Here is a 19,169-nt window from a genome sequence, read left to right on the forward strand (position 1 = left end):
ACAAAAGCGAAGGGACTTTGTAGCCATAAGACACCCCCCTACAAGAAATCCTCAAGAAGGTCCTCATACCTGAAAAAAGAAAAAAAATGGAGAAAGGGGTCACAAAACACAGAGTAAGGAGACAAATAGAATCAGAATAGGATAGCAAATATTCAAATATAGCATTAGGAAAAAGGGAAGGAAAACACCAAAAACAAAGACAGTCTTGTCACTTTAACCACAAACTCACAAGACAAGTTGGAATAAGATATGGAAATAATAACTTAGGAGGGGAGGATCAAAGGGACTGAATCAGTTTAGACTAAGGAAATAAGAGGCCATCAGAAAATGGACTATGTTATGCATGAGACTCTGAATACAAACTTCAGGGTAGCCACTAAACTAAAAAATAGAACAGAGACACAAAAAATAAATAAGGAGGGGCTGGCCCCGTGGCTGAGTGGTTAAGTTCGTGCGCTCCGCTGCAGGCGGCCCAGTGTTTCGTTGGTTCGAATCCTGGGCGCAGACATGGCACTGCTCATCAAACCACACTGAGGCAGCATCCCACATGCCACAACTAGAAGGACGCACAACCAAGAAGATACAACTATGTACCGGGGGGCTTTGGGGAGAAAAAGAAAAAAATAAAATCTTAAAAAAAAAAAATTAAATAAATAAATAAATAAATAAATAAACAAATAAGGAAAAACTAAGAAACACAGCATAAGACCTGCAGAAGTGAATGGGTAGACCAAAACACACAGGACGAGAAACAAAGGAAATGCAGGAAAACCGGAAAATGAGTGACAGAACGACAGCACTAAGCCCTCATACATCAATAATCACCCTCAATGTAAACGGACTGAACTCGCCAATAAAAAGACACAGAGTGGCAAGATGGATTAAAGAATAAAATCCAAAAATTTGTTGCCTCCAGGAAACACATCTCAGCTCCAATGACAAATACAGGCTCAGAGTGAAGGGGTGGAAGACAATACTCCAAGCTAACAGCAAGCAAAAGAAAGCAGGTGTTGCAATACTTATATCAGACAAAGCAGATTTCATGATAAGGCAGGTAAAGAGAGATAATGAGGGGTAGTATATAATGATCAAAGGGACACTCCATCAAGAAGAAATAATGCTTATAAATATCTATGCTCCCAACACAGGAGCACCAAAGTTCATAAAGCAACTATTAACAAACCTAAAAGAAGATATCAAAAATAACACAATAAGGGGCTGGCCCCCGTGGCCGAGTGGTTAAGTTTGCGCGCTCCGCTGCAGGCAGCCCAGTGTTTCGTCGGTTTGAATCCTGGGCGATGACATGGCACTGCTCATCAGACCACGCTGAGGCAGCGTCCCACATACCACAACTAGAGGAACCCACAACGAAGAATACACAACTATGTACCGGGGGGCTTTGGGGAGAAAAAGGAAAAAATAAAATCTTTAAAAAAAAAAAATAACAATAATAGTAGGGGACCTCAACACCCCACTCACATCATTGGGTAGATCATCCAGACAGAAAATCAACAAGGAAATAGTGGAATTAAACGAAAAGCTAAAACAGTTGGACTTAATATACATGTATAGAACACTCCATCCAAAAACAGCAGAATATATATTCTTCTCAAGTGCACACAGAACATTCTCAAGGATAGACCATATGTTGGGAAACAAGGCAAGCCTCTATAAATTTAAAAAGATTGAAATAATAACAAGCATCTTCTCTGATCATAATGCTATAAAGCTAGAAATTAATTACAAGAAAAAAAGCTGAGAAAGGGGCAAAGATGTAGAGAGTAAACAATATGCTATTGAACATGCAATGGATCACTGAAGAAATTAAAGAAGAAATCAAAAAATATCTGGAGAAAAATGAAAATGATAACATGCCATGCCAACTCATATGGGATACAGCAAAATCTGTATTAAGAGGGAAATTCATCACAATACAGGCACACCTTAACAAACAAGAAAAATCCCAAATAAGCAATCTCAAATTACACCTAACTGAATTAGAGAAAGAAGAGCAAACAAAGCCCAAAGTCAACAGAAGGAGAGAAATAACAAAAATCAGAACAGAAATAAATTCTATCGAAACAAAAAAGTCAGTGGAAAGGATCAATGAAACAAAGAGCTGGTTCTTTGAGAAGATAAATAAAATTAACAAACCCCTAGCCAGACTTACAAAGAAAAAAAGAGAGAAAGCTCAAATAAACATAATCAGAAATGAAAGAGGAGAAATAACAACAGACTCCACAGAAATACAACAGATTATAAGAGAATACTATGAAAAACTACATGCTAACAAAATGGATAACCTAGAGGAAATGGATAAATTCCTAGACTCTTACAACCTCCCAAAGCTCATTCAAGAAGAAGCAGACAATCTGAACAGACCAATCACAAGGAAAGAGATTGAAACAGCAATCAAAAGCATCCAAAAGAACAAAACCCCAGGAGCAGACAGCTTTCCTGGGGAATTCTACCAAGCATTCAGAGAGGATTTAATACCTATCCTTTTCAAGCTATTCCAAATAATTAGGGAGGATGGAACACTTCCTAACACATTTTACGAGGCCAATATCACGCTGATACCAAAGCCTGACAAGGACAGCACGAAAAAGGAGAACTACAGGCCAATATCACTGATGAACATAGATGCAAAAATCCTCAACAAAATTTTGGTAACTCAAATTCAGCAATACATCAAAAGGATCATACATCATGATCAAGTGGGCTTCATACCAGAGACACAGGGATGGTTCAACATCCGCAAATCAATCAACGTGATACACCACATCAACAAATTGAGGAATAAAAACCACATGATCATCTCAATAGATGCAGAGAAAGCATTTGACAAGATCCAACACACATTTATGATAAAAAAAAAAAACTCTGAACAAAATGGGGATAGAAGGAAATTACCTCAACATAATAAAGGCCATATATGACAAACCCACAGCCAACATCATACTCAATGGGCAAAAACTGAGCACCAGCCCCCTGAAAACAGGAATGAGACAAGGATGCCCTCTATCACCACTCTTATTTAACATAGTACTGGAGGTTTTGGCCAGAGCAATTAGGCAAGAGAAAGGAATAAAAGGAATCCAAATAGGGAGGGAAGAAGTGAAACTCTTGCTGTTTGCAGATGACATGATCTTATATATAGAAAATCCCAAAGAAGCCATTGGAAAACTTTTAGAAATAATCAACAACTACAGCAAAGTTGTAGGGTACAAAATCAACTTACATAAATCAGTAACATTTCTGTACTCTAATAACGAACTAACAGAAAAAGAACTCAAGAACACAATACCATTCACAATCGCAACAAAAATAATAAAATACCTTGGGGTGAATTTAACTAAGGAAGTGAAAGACCCATTCAACATAAACTATAACACTTTCCTGAAAGAAATTGATGATGACATACAGAGATGTAAAGGCATTCCATGAACTTGGATTGGAAGAATAAACATAGTTAAAATGTCCATACTACCTAAAGCAATCTACAGATTCAATGCAATCCCAATCAGAATCCCAATGACATTCTTTACAGAAATTGAACAAAGAATCCTAAAATTCATATGGGGCAACCAAACACTCCGAATTGCTAAAGCAATCCTGAGAAAGAAGAACAAACCCGGAGGCATCACAATCCCTGACTTCAAAACACACTACAAAACAACAGTAATCAAAACAGCATGGTACTGGTACAAAAACAGGTGCACAGATCAATGGAACAGAATTGAAAGCCCAGAAACAAAACCACACATCTATAGACAGCTAATCTTCGACACAGGAGCTGAGGGCATATAATGGAAAAAAGAAATTCTTTTCAACAAATAGTGCTGGGAAAACTGGAAAGCCACATGTAAAAGAATGAAAATTGACCATTCTTTTTCACCATTCACAAAAATAAACTCAAAATGGATCAAAGACCTAAAGGTAAGACCTGAAACCATAAGGCTTCTAGAAGAAAATATAGGCAGTACACTCTTTGACATCAGTATTAAAAGGATCTGTCCAGACACCATGTCTTCTCAGACAAGGGAAACATAGAACGAATAAACAAATGGGACTTCATCAGACTAAAGAGCTTCTTCAAGGCAAGGGAACAACCCACTAATTGGGAAAAAATATTTGCAAGTCATATATCTGACAAAGGCTTAATATCCTTAATATATAAAGAACTCACACAACTCAACAACAAAAAATCAAACAACCCGATCAAAAAATGGGCAGGAGATATGAACAGACATTTCTCCAAAGAAGATATACAGATGGCGAACAGGCACATGAAACGATGTTCACCATCACTCATCATCAGGGAAATGAAAATCAAAACTACACTAAGATATCACCTTACACCCATTAGAATGACAAAAATAACTAAAACAAAAAGTAACAAATGTTGGAGAGGTTGTGGAGAAAAAGGAACCCTCATACACTGCTGGTGGGAATGCAAACTGGTGCAGCCACTATGGAAAACAGTATGGAGATGTCTCGAAAAACTAAAAATAGAAATACCATATGACCCAGCCATGCCACTACTGGGTATCTATCCAAAGAACTTGAAGTCAGCAATTCCAAAAGTCCCATGCACCCCTATGTTCATTGCAGCATTATTCACAATAGCCAAGACAAGGAAGCAACCTAAGTGCCCATCAAATGATGATTGGATAAAGAAGATATGGTGTATATATATACAAAACAACATTACTCAGCCATACAAAAAGACATAATCATCCCATTCACAGACACACGGACGGACCTTGAGGGCAGCATGTTAACTGAAATAAGCCAGACAGCGAAAGACAAACACCGTATGATTTCACTCATATGTAGAATATAAACAAATTTACAGACAAAGAGAACAATTTAGTGGTTACCAGGGGGAAGGGGGGGAGGGTGGGCACAAGGGGTGCAGGGGCACATTTATATGGTGTTTGACAAATATTAATGTACAACTGAAATGTCACAATGTTATAAACTATTTAGACCACACTAAAAAATTTTTTTAAAATAAAAAAGGAAAAGGTCAGCAAGAAATGTCTGGCTTGTCTCTCTCCCCTCTTTCATAGGTGTCGCTCGTTCTATGTCCACTCCACACACTCTCTCTCTCTCTCTAGTTCATTAATGTTAATAGGCAACATGAATTAATTACATTTTTTCCAAGATTATGTGTCAGGGGGTTATAACTAATGACTTAACCAATCTGGTCAAAAGAAATGCTTCTTCCTCCTCCTCCTTTCTTACCAGCCTCAGAGTGGACATTAATCAGGCACTTACCAGATGTAAGTTGTTTACAACCTCACGTACACTAACTCACCGAATCCTCACATCAATCCTATGAGGTGTGGTCTCTCGTTACCCTCATTTGACAGGAAAGTATGCCCCTGAGACATACCGGACAAGGGTACGAGTGGTCAAGGAATCCTCCACTGGTCATACTCACCAAGACACAAAATGTGGGCTGTAGTATCTCTTTGAAACCATCCTGAGATGTATTTTATGCATCTGCTTTTTTTTTAATTTTAAGAGTTTTAATTAATGAACCATGCAACACCTATATCATGCAAATTAGACTGCATGCGGACACTGATAATCCCCTGGGAACTCAGCTTTATTCCTTTCCCTTAGCGTTAATTTTAAGACCTCAGGAGGTATTTATTTCTGTCCTCACAGCTCTCCCTTCTCTCTCTCTCTCTCTCTCTCTCTCACACACACACACACACACACAGACATACACCACTGGCAGAATTTTCTCAGATGTCCACATAGGTACCAAATTGTCTCTACATGCTCCAGTTGAACCCTTCCCTTGGGTCCAGGTTGTGTATCTCTCTCTTTGTTTCAATCTGAGCTCTCCCCTGGCACCTCAGGGAGCCCTGGCCTGGCCAACTGTGGCTCATGCTCTTCCTGAGGCACCATTTGGGTGGAAGCCTTCATTGACAGTGCCTTCCTGCATTGTTGTCTGGTTTCTCTCACCTCTTGATTTGACCCCTCAGTCACCTTCCCTGCATAGCAGTCCTGTTTGTCCTCACAGCATCCTGCTCTCTTAACACTGTAGTACATCTGCACAGGAGTTTTGTGATACGATAGCTTTGCTGCTTGGAGTAGAAGCCACACTTATTGACTGAGAACTGCGTGCTAAGCACAGTAACTGATCCCATTTTCACACAGCCCTGAGGCGGGCAATACCGTCCGTGCTTTACAGACAAGGAACTGAGCTGCAGAGAGGAGGTCTGGTTGCCAGTCCTTGAACTTGGTTCTGTCCATTGTGCACCACGACCTCCAGTTGGGAGAGGATTTTTAGGGCCAAAAATACTGCCTGTATTTCCTTCTTTTCCATTTGATTACTTCCTCTTCTTCTTTTTTTTTTTAAATGAAAGTAACACATGATGTGGTGAAAATTTTTCAAACAATAAAAAAGGGTGCAAAATGAAAAACGCAAGTTCCCCCACCACCTCTGTTAGCATCAATCGTCAACAGATTTCTGTCTAAACAACTAAAAAAAGTATGCATCACACACACATAGCTTTCAAATTTACACAAAGTGATCATATTCTATACTCTGTTCTATAAATTGCTTTTTCTCTCTTAATTATATCTAAGATCTTTTCACATCAGCACATAGAAGAGACTCAAATAGTTTCCTGTCTCACTCAGAATAAAATCCAAAGTCCTTACTTTGGCTGACAAAGATATTAGCCTGACAAAGGAAAATTATAAGCCTATCTCACTCATGAATATAGATGCAAAAATCTTTTCTTTTTTTTAAAGATTGGCACCTGAGCTAACAACTGTTGCCAATCTTTTTTTTTTTTCTGCTTTAACTCCTCAACCCCCCCAGTACATAGTTGTATGTGTTAGTTGCAGGCCCTTCTAGTTGTGGGATGTGGGACTCCACCTCAGCATGGTCTGACGAGTGGTGCCATGTCCGCGCCCAGGATGCGAACCCTGGGCCGCCGCAGCGGAGCGTGCGAGCTTAACCACTCGGCCACGGAGCCGGCCCCCAGATGCAAAAATCTTAAGCAAAATAGTAGTAAACTAAATCCAGTAATATGTGAAAAGGACAATACATCATGACCAAACTGGATTCATTCCAGGAGTTGCCATGTTAACTTTAAAATTCAGAAATCTATCTGTGTAATCCACACATGAATAGATAAAGAAGCAGCAGCATTACGATCATCTTGTACAGAAAATCGTTTGAGAAAATTCTACACATTCATGATGAAAATAGGAATATAAGGGAAGTTCCTTAACCTGACAAAGGGAATCTACAAAATTTATGGTGTTAGAAGTTAGTATAGGGGTTATCTCTGGAGAAAGGGCAAGAGGGGGCCTTTTGTGGTAGTAAGGTTTTATCTCTTGATTTGGTTGCCTGAGTGTGGCTATACATGAATGAGTTGGATACTTTACAATATGTGTATCATACTTCATTTTTAAAGGTTGTGAAAAAAATTTACAGGGAAAAAAATGTAGTTCTTCCTCATTATCTGAAAATGGTAGAGGGTGTGACCAGGGGTTGTGGGAGCTGTCCAGGACAAAAGACAGCGGTGGGATGAGGCGGAATGGAGAAAACAGGGTGTTGGGTGGTTATACATGTGGATATTGACAGGACCCAGGATGGTGTCCTGTGGTGGAGAGGAAGCTGATAAGCCTGGGGCCAAAGTTTTTAGTGAATGAGAGGGAGTAATTTGGAGATGAGGTAGAGAAAGAAGTAGACATTACTAAACTGGAGAGATACACTATGAAGCATGGAATTTAGTACCTAAATTCCCCTCAGAGTGCATTGTTCCAAAATGAGGAGACAATTCTCTTTATCTGTTCTCCTCAACCATTTTAACGGTTGGCCTTAATCCCCATAACCGTCCTGGAAAGTAGTTAATATTATTTTGTTTTACTATTGGGAAAACCTAGACTCAGAGTGAGGACGACTGAGCCACAGCACACGCCAGACAGCTGCTCCAAAGCCCTGTCAGATGTGCCGCCGAGAGCAGCAGCCATGTCAGCAGCCAGGCCAAATCACAGTCCCTCCGTTGATCACCAGTTAACAGTAAGATAGGGATACTACCCTGTTCCAGGGCTATTAGAGCACCAAATGAGATTTTGTGACACGACAGTCATACAATACATTTTTCTTCTTCCTCTCCCCTGGCACGCCACCAACATATTCATCAAGATCTCTCCAAGCATATCAAGCCCAGAAAACCCAGGATCACGAAGACAGGTATGCAACCAGCGCTCTACCAAGTGGGGCTGAGGAGGAGACTCATTTCCCTGGTAGGCCTGTACTGACTAGCAGCCATAATATAGCGGAGCTGGCTGCTCACAATGCCCTTGTCCTAGGCCAGCTGTTCTCGAATGTGGTCCAGGGAGGTCACACGACACTTTCTGGGGGTCCTTGGAGTCAAAACTGTTTTCCAACAAAGCCAAATCAGTTATTTGCCTTTTCCACCCTCACTCTCTCACTGGCATTCTGTTCAGAGGCCACAACACATATGATGACATCACCCAATGGCTAATGAATGTGTGCTTGACATCTTAGGCTTTAAAAAGTCTGTTTCAACTCCTAACACATAAATGAGCACGGATATAAACACACGTATTTAGGGGTATAAATTATAATTTTTAAGAGTGTAAAGGCATCTCGGGTAGCAGCGCCAGATTTAGTAAGCAAAAATACTGGACGCCTAGCTAAATTTGAATTTCAGACAATGAATGCTGTATAGGATACACTCATACTAAAAAATTATTCGTTGCTTATGTGAAATCCAAATTTAACTGGGCGTCCTGCATTTCACCTGCCAACCGCGAGCCTACGGCCAAAAAGCTTGCGAAGCAAGACCCTAGGCGCCAGCAGCTGAAACGCAGCGCGCTCCTAGAAATTCCGGGTGGGGCACTTCCGGTCAGGCGGGCTGGCCCCGCCCATCGCCGGAAGCCTCCTCAGGGCCGCGGCTCGGCTTCCCTCCCAGGCCAGGCCCCGCCCCAGCCCCGCCACCCGGCGCTCCGGGCCGCCCCGCGCTGGTGCGGAGCGGGAAAGGCATCCTGCCTCCAGGGGGCAGCGGCCGCAGCCGGGTCCCTGCGTGGGCAGCTCGGCGCCCGCGCCCTCGCCGCTCTTCCTGTCGCTGGGGGTGGTGGGCCGGCCAGTGGGCGGCCAGGGCCGGCGGTCGCCATTCCCGTGTCGCTGCGCCCGCGGGGGCCGCCCGAGCCGGCCACGATGCCACTGGGCCTGAAGCCCACCTGCAGCGTCTGCAAGACCACTTCGTCCTCCATGTGGAAGAAGGGCCCGCAGGGGGAGATCCTCTGCCACCACTGCACGGGCCGGGGCGGCGCGGGCGGCGGGGGCGCCGGCTCGGGGGCGGCCGGCGGGACGGGGGGCAGCGGCGGCGGCGGCGGCGGCTTCGGCGCGGCGACCTTCGCCAGCACCTCGGCCGCCCCTCCGCAGAGCAACGGGGGCGGGGGCGGCAAGCAGGTGAGCTCCTCCGGCCCCTCCCGCCGGCGGAGGCCGATCGGGCGCGCGGCGGGCGGAGGCCGGGCGGGCAGGGGGCTCTGGCGCGGCCCTCCCAGCATCGCGGTGCCTTTGCTGGGCCAGGCCGTCGCCTGCCACCCCCTGAGAAGATCGTCGTTGGTTTGTCCCATTCTAAGCAGCTCTTCTGGTGAGAAATTGAACGTCTAGAGAAGCAAAAAAAAAAAACCCTTCCGAAATCCCCCCTTGTAATAATATTTTGGATGGCACCCAGACATCTTAGTATAGACACGTATACGCAGAGGCGTAAACAGGGTCTCGCTACTGGACCTCTTTCCCTGTTAATAAACTTACTTTGGTCATTATGTCATGTTATTAAGTAAGATTATCATGTCATTATTTTCAGTGGCAGCATAAGTATTCCGGTGTAGGGGGCGGCATACCTACCCCTTTCTCCCGCGTTGAAGAGTTGACCTAAGTTTTCTGTTAGAAACAGAACATGACCAGTCCTTGCCTTGGCCTAGCCTTATTCCTGCTCCTGCCCCTTGCCCTGTTCTAGGTAGCTCACACCTTTTTGGAGGCTTCAGAGGTAGCGCTCGCAAGAGCCGTCCCTGTTTTAATTAGCTCAGTTCATGTGATTACCAGGCATAAAAAGAAAATACGCACTCTTAAACTTAGTTTTTAAATGTCCGTGTAAAGTGCATACTCCGGGATCCTTGTAAGATGGTTATATCGGGACAGCAACGGTTCTATACTTTTTATTTCTTTCTCTTTTTCTTTAATTGTTTATATAACAGAGTAAGCAGGAAATTCACAGGAGGTCTGCTCGGCTCAGAAACACTAAATACAAATCTGCTCCAGCTGCTGAAAAGAAAGTTTCCACTAAAGGAAAAGGGAGAAGACATATTTTTAAATTAAAAAATGTAAGATGATTGTGGACAGTGTCTTTTACTGTAATGGCGTTGTGTGTGTAGTGTGTCCTGCCGCCGCCTTCGTCTCTCACGGTTGCAGTCTGACTGCTCTGGGGAGCTCTCCTGTACTCCTCTGGGGAGCGGGCCAGACTTTCCAAAAGGGACTGAGCTCTGTTGCCGGATGGTTATTGTTCTTTCTCGTTTTTTAGCTTTTATTTTTTCCTCTGGAAAATATAAAATATGAGCCTAAAAGAAACATAAACCTTGAGCACATTTTATTGGGTTCTCTATGCAAAGGATGAGGTGGGATTATGGTTCTTGGCATGGCCAGGTACACTAGGCAAACTTTTTTTTCGTTCTTTAAAGATCTAAGTAAATAATAATACTGGATCTCATTCATTTCCATGTTTGTTTGTAATTATAGCCCCAAGACAAATGTACTGACTTACGATGATATATTTGATGAATATGAATCAAAAATTTTGCTAAACCTTTATCTCTTCTTCTGCTGTAAGAAAAATAGATTGTTGGGGAAAAGAAGAATAGATTTTTGGAAGACTTGTGCTGGAGGTAGTTGAAAGCACTTTTTTGTTGCAGTAAATTCTCATTACTTTTGTAAATACAAGGCGACAATGGTCAAACTCAATGGACAATGGATTATGGACTATTTTTTGAAACCTCAGTATGGTATTCTTTCCTTTCAGAACAGGAATGCTTTACTTATCAGTAAAGGCCTTTTTGAAGTTGGGCGTATCCATTTATAAAACACCAAGGGGCCCTGCAGTATATTCTCTTGCAGATTCTGGATTCTTACTGAGAATAGTTGCCTCTAACTTATTTAAAAGTTTTATAATTTAGTTTTCTTAAAATGAGGCATTTATCGCCTAGACAAAACATGTTAAGTAAATATTCATTTGATTATAGGTGTATTAGTTAAACACATGTTTTCCTCTTAAATTTGGTGGAATATGTTCTCTACAATTATTTCAATACCAATTTCTCTAGCAACCCCTTTCTTCAAGCATGACACCAGAACACCTTGGAGAGGCCTAGTTTCTGTGTTGTGGCATGAAAGTGCGTTTTGCAACTTCAGAAGGGATTTCAATGATGGTTGGATGGTGGCAAATTACTTAGCACTCCCAAGGAAGTTTCTTTTAGCCTTAGTTCAGGCTTGCTAGAAAATTAGTTCTGATGATATTGAGTATCAGGGCTAGTTTCATAGTTAAGGTAAGATGGAAACTGTCTGCAAGGAGGCATTTTTTCACTTTGTGTCCACCTGCACATTCTTTATTCCTTCCACTTCTGTCATGCTCAGGCTATTAGAGAGAGTATGTTTTTATAACTAGAATGTTCATGTGTAATACAGCTCTGAGAGGGCTTAAGTTAGATCTCAGCAGCATGATCATAAGCTTATCCTTTGGTTCTCAGCAATTTCTAAGCTAATGGTAGCAGAAATAGCAGTGGAAATATTCAGACTGTGTTTTGCCACAACATTGAGAAAATTGTTTATCTTTTTATTGCAGTTCTTGTCAAATTTAGTACTTCTCAAACTATAGAACTCTCATATATGGCTGGGAAAACGGCCTGTACACACATATGCGCTCCAAAGGTGCTAACATTTTTACTTTTTTTTTTATAGCCCATCAAAGCTCCTGAGTCAGTTTCCACCATAATCACTGCAGAATCAATCTTCTACAAGGTAAGCGTCTATAGAGTTACTGAAGGAAGACTTGGGCCTATTGTATAATGTGCTACTAAAATGTTGGGTTAGTCTAAAGGTCTCTGCTACTCCACTTAAGGTGTGATTGTGTTTTCCGTTCCCTTCTAAGGTATTTTCCCCCATACGTGGCTATTATAAAATATCTCATCCAGAGCTAAGGTGGGAGGGGAAGTTGCCTACTGAAATATGATATGAGGATCTTAAGTATTTTTTAATGTAGGTAATGGGAAGTGTTTTTAAAATGCTAATCTGTGGTGTGGAGCCATGAAAGAGTGAGCCATCCTAGTCACTGTGACGCACTGAAGGGTGAGGAGGACAGAGGTGGGATTTGAACTAGTAGAGCATGTAGATCGTGGCGTCTAGTGGATAGAGTTTGGACAGAGATTCTAAAATGCCTTTCAGTAGAAGTGAGAGGAATAAGGGCATCTGATCCCTCAGTGAGAGAGGTGACAAATTGTGGTTTTTGAACCAGAAGCCTTAGGAAAGCAGTTGGAACATAGAAGACCTCCACGTCCTGGCAGGCCAGACATAGGTATCAACTGTTAAACACTGGTGTTTTGGGGTCTGAACTGTCGCTTAAGGGGCAGTTGTGTGAGTTAGGGCCTTATACCTGACCTAAGTGGACCAAACACTGGGAAACACAGGTGACTACACCCCCTAAGTGTACCTTTTTTGTGTCAGCCCAGAATCTGTATAGTCTAAAACAGTCTATACACAGGCGTTTTTCCAGCATTTCATACATTGTTAATAATAAATAAAATAGCTAAAATTTAGTATGTACTTGCAGTGCATCAGGCAGTGAATTGAGCATTTCACGTGCTTTATTTGATTCATTCCACTCCTTGAAGTGAGCACTGTTGTCCCCGTTTTATGGATGAAGAATTGAGGCACAGAGAGGTTAATTGACTTCTCCAAGATCACATAGCTGACAAGTGATAGAGCGAGGCAGTCAGATGCCAGAGCCCAAACCCAGAGCCTAGCTCCTGGCTCCTCTGCCTGGGCAAGTGGCTGTGTGACTGGGCTAGGACCAACTTCTCCAATGTTTCTTCATCTATCAAATAGGGATTGTAAACAGAAACTACCTCATTAGGTCAAGTGAGATCATGTATGGTAAGCACCTAGCCAAGTAAGCACTCAATGAATAGTAGAAATTAACATAATCACATTTTTAAATTTGTGCATTACCTTCACAGCTGAACATACAGTTTACAGATTAAGTCCAGGAGCAACTAGACTTAAGCTCAGGATTTAGTGTACTCATGATTTCCAGCCATGTCTCAATAGAAAGGCGTGTGGGACCTGTTATTGCAAGTATCAGTACTTTCTCATTGCTGTGTACCACCCATGTTTATTAAACAATAAGGAAAAAATGCAATAAAATATTTCAAGTAATGCTGCAGATACCCAGTATTGTAGAGCCTGTCACAGCGGTGCCACTGCAGGCAGCACCGTGGTGGGCAAGTTTAAGAGGTCCTTGCCAGCTGCTGAACTAGAGCCCAGATCAGGCAAGCACGAGGGAGCTGAGTGGAAGCCACTGGGTATGGTGGCCAAGAGTATGGGCACTCAAGACCCAGAATGGTTAAGTGATCTCCCTGCAGCACTTCTGTGGCAAAACAGCTTCACGAACTCAGGTCTGGTTACCCCTAATCCATGTTCTTCACTATTCAGAGTGGAGCCCCTTCCTCTCTGCCAGAAACCCTGAAACCTCCCTGCGTTGAGGGGACTCCTTAGATCAAGTGCCTAGTTCTGTTTGGTGTTACATATATATATATATACAGCACAACACTTATTAATAATCACCTGCTATGTGCCAGCCTTTGATTGCCCTTGGAATCTTTCACTAAGACATTGTGCTTGCCTCGTAGTTCTGCTTTCACACTATTACGTCTTTTGGATTAATGTTCATTCAGCATATATTCACGTGCTTATGACAAGCAAGGCCCTGTTTTTTGTGTGTCAGAAAATAAGTATGATCATTTGCAATTTGGGAATAATGATTATACATGTAGACAAAGCAAGCCATAAATGCAAACTATTTATATGATAAATAACTTAGAACTTGGGAGTAGTGGCTCGAAGGACCAGCTGATGATGGATATGAACTAGCAAGTAAGTAGTGGATTTTGGCCCACAGTGACTATACCTGACTACACCTGATCCAGATGCAACAGTCACCCTTAGACATGTGGGTAAAAGGTCCACCAGGAGAAACTCCTGGTCTATTAGGCATTCATGTCACAGCTCAATTACTGGAAATATTTCTTCAGAATCATTTTTATCGTTGAGGTGCACACCCCAGCAGCTTTACCTGCTGTCGAGGCCCTGTTTTGAGGGAAGCAGCAATGAATCACACCTGGTTCTTACAGTGAAGGACAGTATGGCCTACTGAGAACTGCACCCACCTAAGGAAGTGCTGAGTGTCATAAAGATTTGGACACGGGACATAAACACAGGACATGGACAGATTAAGTAGTTGGGTATGAAGTAGAACAGGGATAGGACCAGAAGCCTTGAATGCTGGAAATATCAGAAATTGTCTTGTGGGAGGATATAAAAGTGAACGGGAGGGAAAAGACAGGCACCCGTGAGAGTGGGGAAAGTTTCAGTAAACTGAGGGTAAACCTCTCCTGAACACTGGTTATAATCAAAAGAGTTTCTGTCATTTCGTTTGGTTTGAATTTATGGTATCTGTTTCCTTGAATGGATGGTTGAGGGGGTAGGCGTGTGGTGTACATTCTCACCATGTAAGCCCTGCTTTTCAAGACAGTACAGAGACAGACCACTGAGCTGTAGGAGCCTCGGCTGCAGCTCTGCCTTGTGCAGCTTTCGGCAAGTCACTTCACCTTTCTACAGCTCAATGGCTCTGCCAAAAATGTAGGGATAGTACCGTTGTGATATAAATCAAAGTATTTTGATAAACAAATGTTTTCTCTGGATGCAAGTTGTCATGTGCATGTGTGTGAGTGGGTGTAAAATTTTTTTGGTTCAGAAGTGAAAGCTTTAGAATTGGCATCAACCATATAAACATTGATACATTAGACCATCTTGCAGACCTTTTATTGATCATATAATTGCTTTCGTGTTAAGGGAGTTTCAGTTCATGGCTGAGATGCTGTTCTATTTTTATTTTAAATATGAGATTATCTTCTGTTTCCCCCAGGGAGTATATTACCAAATTGGAGATGTTGTTTCTGTGATTGATGAACAAGATGGAAAACCCTACTATGCTCAGATCAGGGGTTTTATCCAGGACCAGTATTGTGAGAAGAGCGCAGCACTGACGTGGCTCATTCCCACTCTCTCAAGCCCCAGGGACCAGTTTGATCCTGCATCCTACATCATAGGTGAGTTTGAAAATGATCCACGTCCTTGAACCCAGTTAATTCTCCTTTATTATGTAAAGGAATGTATTAGTCTGCCTGGGCTGCCATAACAAAATACCATAGGCTGAGCGGCTTAAACAACAGAAGTTTCTTTTCTCACAGTTCTGGAGGCTGGAAGTCCAAGATCAGCATGCTGTCAGGGTCACTTTCTGGTGAGAGCTCTTCCTGGCTCGTAGACAGCCGCCTTCTGGTTGGGTCCTCACGTGGCCTTCCTTCTGTGGTGCACACTCCTGGCGTCTCTTCCTCTTCTTATAAGGGCACCAATCCTATTGGATTAGGGCCCCACTCTTATGATCTCATTTAACCCTAATTACCTCTTTAAAGGCCCTATCTCCGAATACTATCACATTGCGGGTTAGAGCTTCAACATATGAATTTGGGGGAATACAATTCAGTCCATAACAAAGAAGCTTAAGTATCCTTAAGTACAAAAAAGTAGAGAGGTTTCTATAAAATATGAAATAAAATATGAAATATAAAATATGAAAGATATTTTATATAGCTGGAGTTTGAGTGCTATCAGTTATTTTGAATTAGGGCAATATGCACCCACTACAAAGCTTTGTGGATAAGATTTTTCTGAGTGACCCAAGGCTAACTCTATTAAAAGAATTTATTGCTCAGGAACTAGGTTATTTAGGTAACACATAACAATCTACTCAAAAATAATTTCTATAGGAATATCACGGTTATTTGTAAAATCTTAAAAATTCTCAATATGTGTCCCTCTGTGTGTCACATACATCATCCTAGACCATTTCTAACACATCATCGTTGACAGTTGAAATGGCAGCCACGATACTCATTGATTTCAAGGCTGACAAAAGAAGTGGTACTAATGGTTCTTGACGTAGACGCACAAGAAGTTACCGATAAATACAATTTTGAAAGAGTTCACAGTTTTTGAATTACCCTGAACTTTTCAACCCTTCTGCAATAGGCATGAGTTACTTTTGCATTCTGAGGAAAAAAACATATAAAAGGTTTTTTTCAGAGAGAACTCAGGGACAAATAAAGTAGCACTCTTCTTCTCACTTACATGTCAAGTTTGATACATGACCAAACAGTTTTAGTCTTCTACTTGTATTTAGAAGAGTGGACTTTCATTTCCATGATCTGTCGGACAGGATTCTCAGCAGAGGCAGTGATGTGACAGAGTCACCTCCGGGGCTCCTCTCCCACCTCCTCCTGCTGATCCTCAGAATCTAGAGGAGGCAGCATAGGATGGAGCTTCAGAGGACAAACTCGAGCCAGACTATCTGGGTTCACAGCACAGCCACTTACCAGCTCTGTGATCTTGGGCAAGTTCCTTAATCTCTCTTGCCTCATTTCCTCAAATGTAAAATGGGAATAATAATCGTATAATAATCAGAGGGTCGTTGTGAGGATTCAGAGTATTGGTATATGTAAAGTACTTAGAACAGTGCGGGCATATAATATACGCTATATAAGGCTAAATATTAGTTTTAGAATCCTTTCTATGTTGAATCACTGTTTTGGGGAGAATGCTGTATTCCTTAAGCAGTTAAAGTAGACAAAAATGATGGAGAGTACCTTCAGAATAATACATTTCAAGGGCAAATGTCAAGTCACCACTAGAGTAGTTTCTCCTAGTGTCTAGGAATTTTAACATTTTATGAAAATGACATGATGTTCAAAAGTGTTTAACTTTTCCATTGATATGTTCAAAAATGTGTTTAATCTTTCCATTGGCTGCCTTTTAGGACCAGAGGAGGACCTTCCAAGGAAGATGGAATACTTGGAATTTGTTTGTCATGCCCCTTCTGAATATTTCAAGTCACGTTCATCTCCATTTCCCACAGTTCCCACCAGACCAGAGAAGGGCTACATATGGACTCACGTTGGACCTACTCCTGCAATAACTATTAAGGAAACAGTTTCCAACCATTTGTAGTTTAAAAAGTAAAACTCGATTTCCAATTATCTTGTATTCATACTAATACAAGATATGCCATATTTCTTTAATGAAATTCTTGGAAAAATGACTAAAAAGGTTTTCCCCTACTACCCAGTAACCATTAGCTTGTTTGTTACTAGTCATTTAGAAAATTAAAAGAGATAGAAAAGAATTAAATATATTTTAAAGTTCAATATTACATTCTATATGTGTATCTTCCCAGGTAAAGGCTGTAATTTTCAGAGAGACCACTAGGAACAGGGAGTTTCTATTCTTCTCCATATCTCATTTCTAGAAAATCATAAAGTGGATTGTATTTTTCTACAAGAACAAAATATTAATTAAGGTTTGGATTTCTGACCAAGGGCTGAATCAAATAAAATGTAGCTATGACCAACAGTATCTATCACAAAGCTACACAAGCTGTTTTCTCACCAGGAAGATGCTGTGACAGGCTGTTGGCTGTTTTAACCTTAAGAAAAGTGCCCAGGCTTTTTAAAACTTTCGTCTAATTCCTCTGTAGCAAACAGGGATTCAGACTTAGTCAGTTGATCTTAATAGAGCCACTCTCCACTGTTCTCACTACCTTGTCAATCAAAATGAGGCTTCCAGTCAAACCGTGAGAATTTATAGTGCTGACAGTCAACTTCACTGAAAACACACAGGAAACCTGTGCTGTTCAGACATCCCACTTGACAGCTTCTTGACTACCGTTTGAATAACCATTGGGCAGTCATAAAAATGATTAATAGGTCATTAGCATTGATATCTAAGAAAACGTCTAGCCCAAAGTCAAAGCATCTGCTATAGATGCTTAACAATAGGCCTAAAACCATGTCTTGGACTTTAAAGGCCATTTCTTTGCTAAATTGTCCAAAATTCGGGTACAGGTTTTACTTCAAGTGCAGGTCAGCTAAGTCAGGGAGCAACAATGTAAAGGTGGGAAGAAGTGGGGATGTACACACTTGCCTCTTCTTCTGTCCTGACTCAATCAGCATTCTTCAAACCCGGGAAAATTTGTCAGAATCTAATTTAATTATACTGATTTTGAGCTGTAGCAAATTTAACTGTTACCATTTTTCTACCAGTTACAGGTTGTATGTTGGAAAGAAGCAACTATAGATAGATCTATGTACATAGTTATCTCTCTTTTCACAAAAGTTATAGTAAAATGGATTGTAAATAACATTGTAAATAACTAAATGCTAATTTAATATTCAAAATTTTGTATTAAAATGTATTTTCCGCAATGTATTTACTTTGGATTTATTTATTTCATTTAAACAATAAATAGGGCTTTCTACCCAAAAATGGTACAAATAGAAAACACCAGTGTTGTAGTACTCATAATTTGGAGTGACAGATTCATCTTCAATATGTAATAGATTTTAGGAAAATCAAAGAATGGCTGATTGATAAATGAACACTTAATGTAAGATACTTCCTAAAATGAGGAAATATTTAAAAACCAGTGTATATATCGACCATTGTTTATAAATTGGTAGGTACCTGTGTAGTATCCTTTAAAATAAAGAAGGAATTTTCACTTTCCTCCTCAGCAAATACCAATGGCTCCTATTGCTTACAGGGTAGAGTCATACCTTTTCTCCTGTTGTGGAAGGTCTGCCCTGGTATGGCCCCAGTCTGTATTCCAAGCCTTGTCTCCCCCTTTTCACCACCGCTAACATGTTTTCCCCCATACCCTACTCGTTCCCCTGGCTCGGAATCCTTTTTCATACTGTTTCCTGCAACTCCAACAAAGGCCTTT

General features: G+C 41.3%; 1 protein-coding gene across 1 annotated transcript; it reads left to right on the top strand.

Annotated features, from left to right (window-relative positions):
- Positions 1 to 9,006: 9,006 nt before the first annotated feature.
- Positions 9,007 to 18,655, top strand: GATAD1 (GATA zinc finger domain containing 1). Its single transcript, XM_046670607.1, has 5 exons — positions 9,007 to 9,475; positions 10,267 to 10,392; positions 12,020 to 12,079; positions 15,261 to 15,444; positions 17,208 to 18,655. The coding sequence occupies exons 1-5, from the start codon at positions 9,221 to 9,223 to the stop codon at positions 17,396 to 17,398; spliced, it is 816 nt and encodes a 271-aa protein (XP_046526563.1). The 5' UTR covers positions 9,007 to 9,220; the 3' UTR covers positions 17,399 to 18,655.
- Positions 18,656 to 19,169: the final 514 nt, after the last annotated feature.

This window comes from Equus quagga, chromosome 8 (assembly GCF_021613505.1).
Source record: "Equus quagga isolate Etosha38 chromosome 8, UCLA_HA_Equagga_1.0, whole genome shotgun sequence".
Classification (NCBI taxonomy): Eukaryota; Metazoa; Chordata; class Mammalia; order Perissodactyla; family Equidae; genus Equus; species Equus quagga.

Coding starts and splice junctions, on each gene's coding strand:
- GATAD1 (XM_046670607.1), top strand. CDS start 9,221: ATGCCACTGGGCCTGAAGCCCACCTGCAGCGTCTGCAAGACCACTTCG. Junction 10,393..12,019: donor ATATTTTTAAATTAAAAAAT/GTAAGATGATTG, acceptor TTTTTTTTATAG/CCCATCAAAGCTCCTGAGTC. Junction 12,080..15,260: donor CAGAATCAATCTTCTACAAG/GTAAGCGTCTAT, acceptor TGTTTCCCCCAG/GGAGTATATTACCAAATTGG.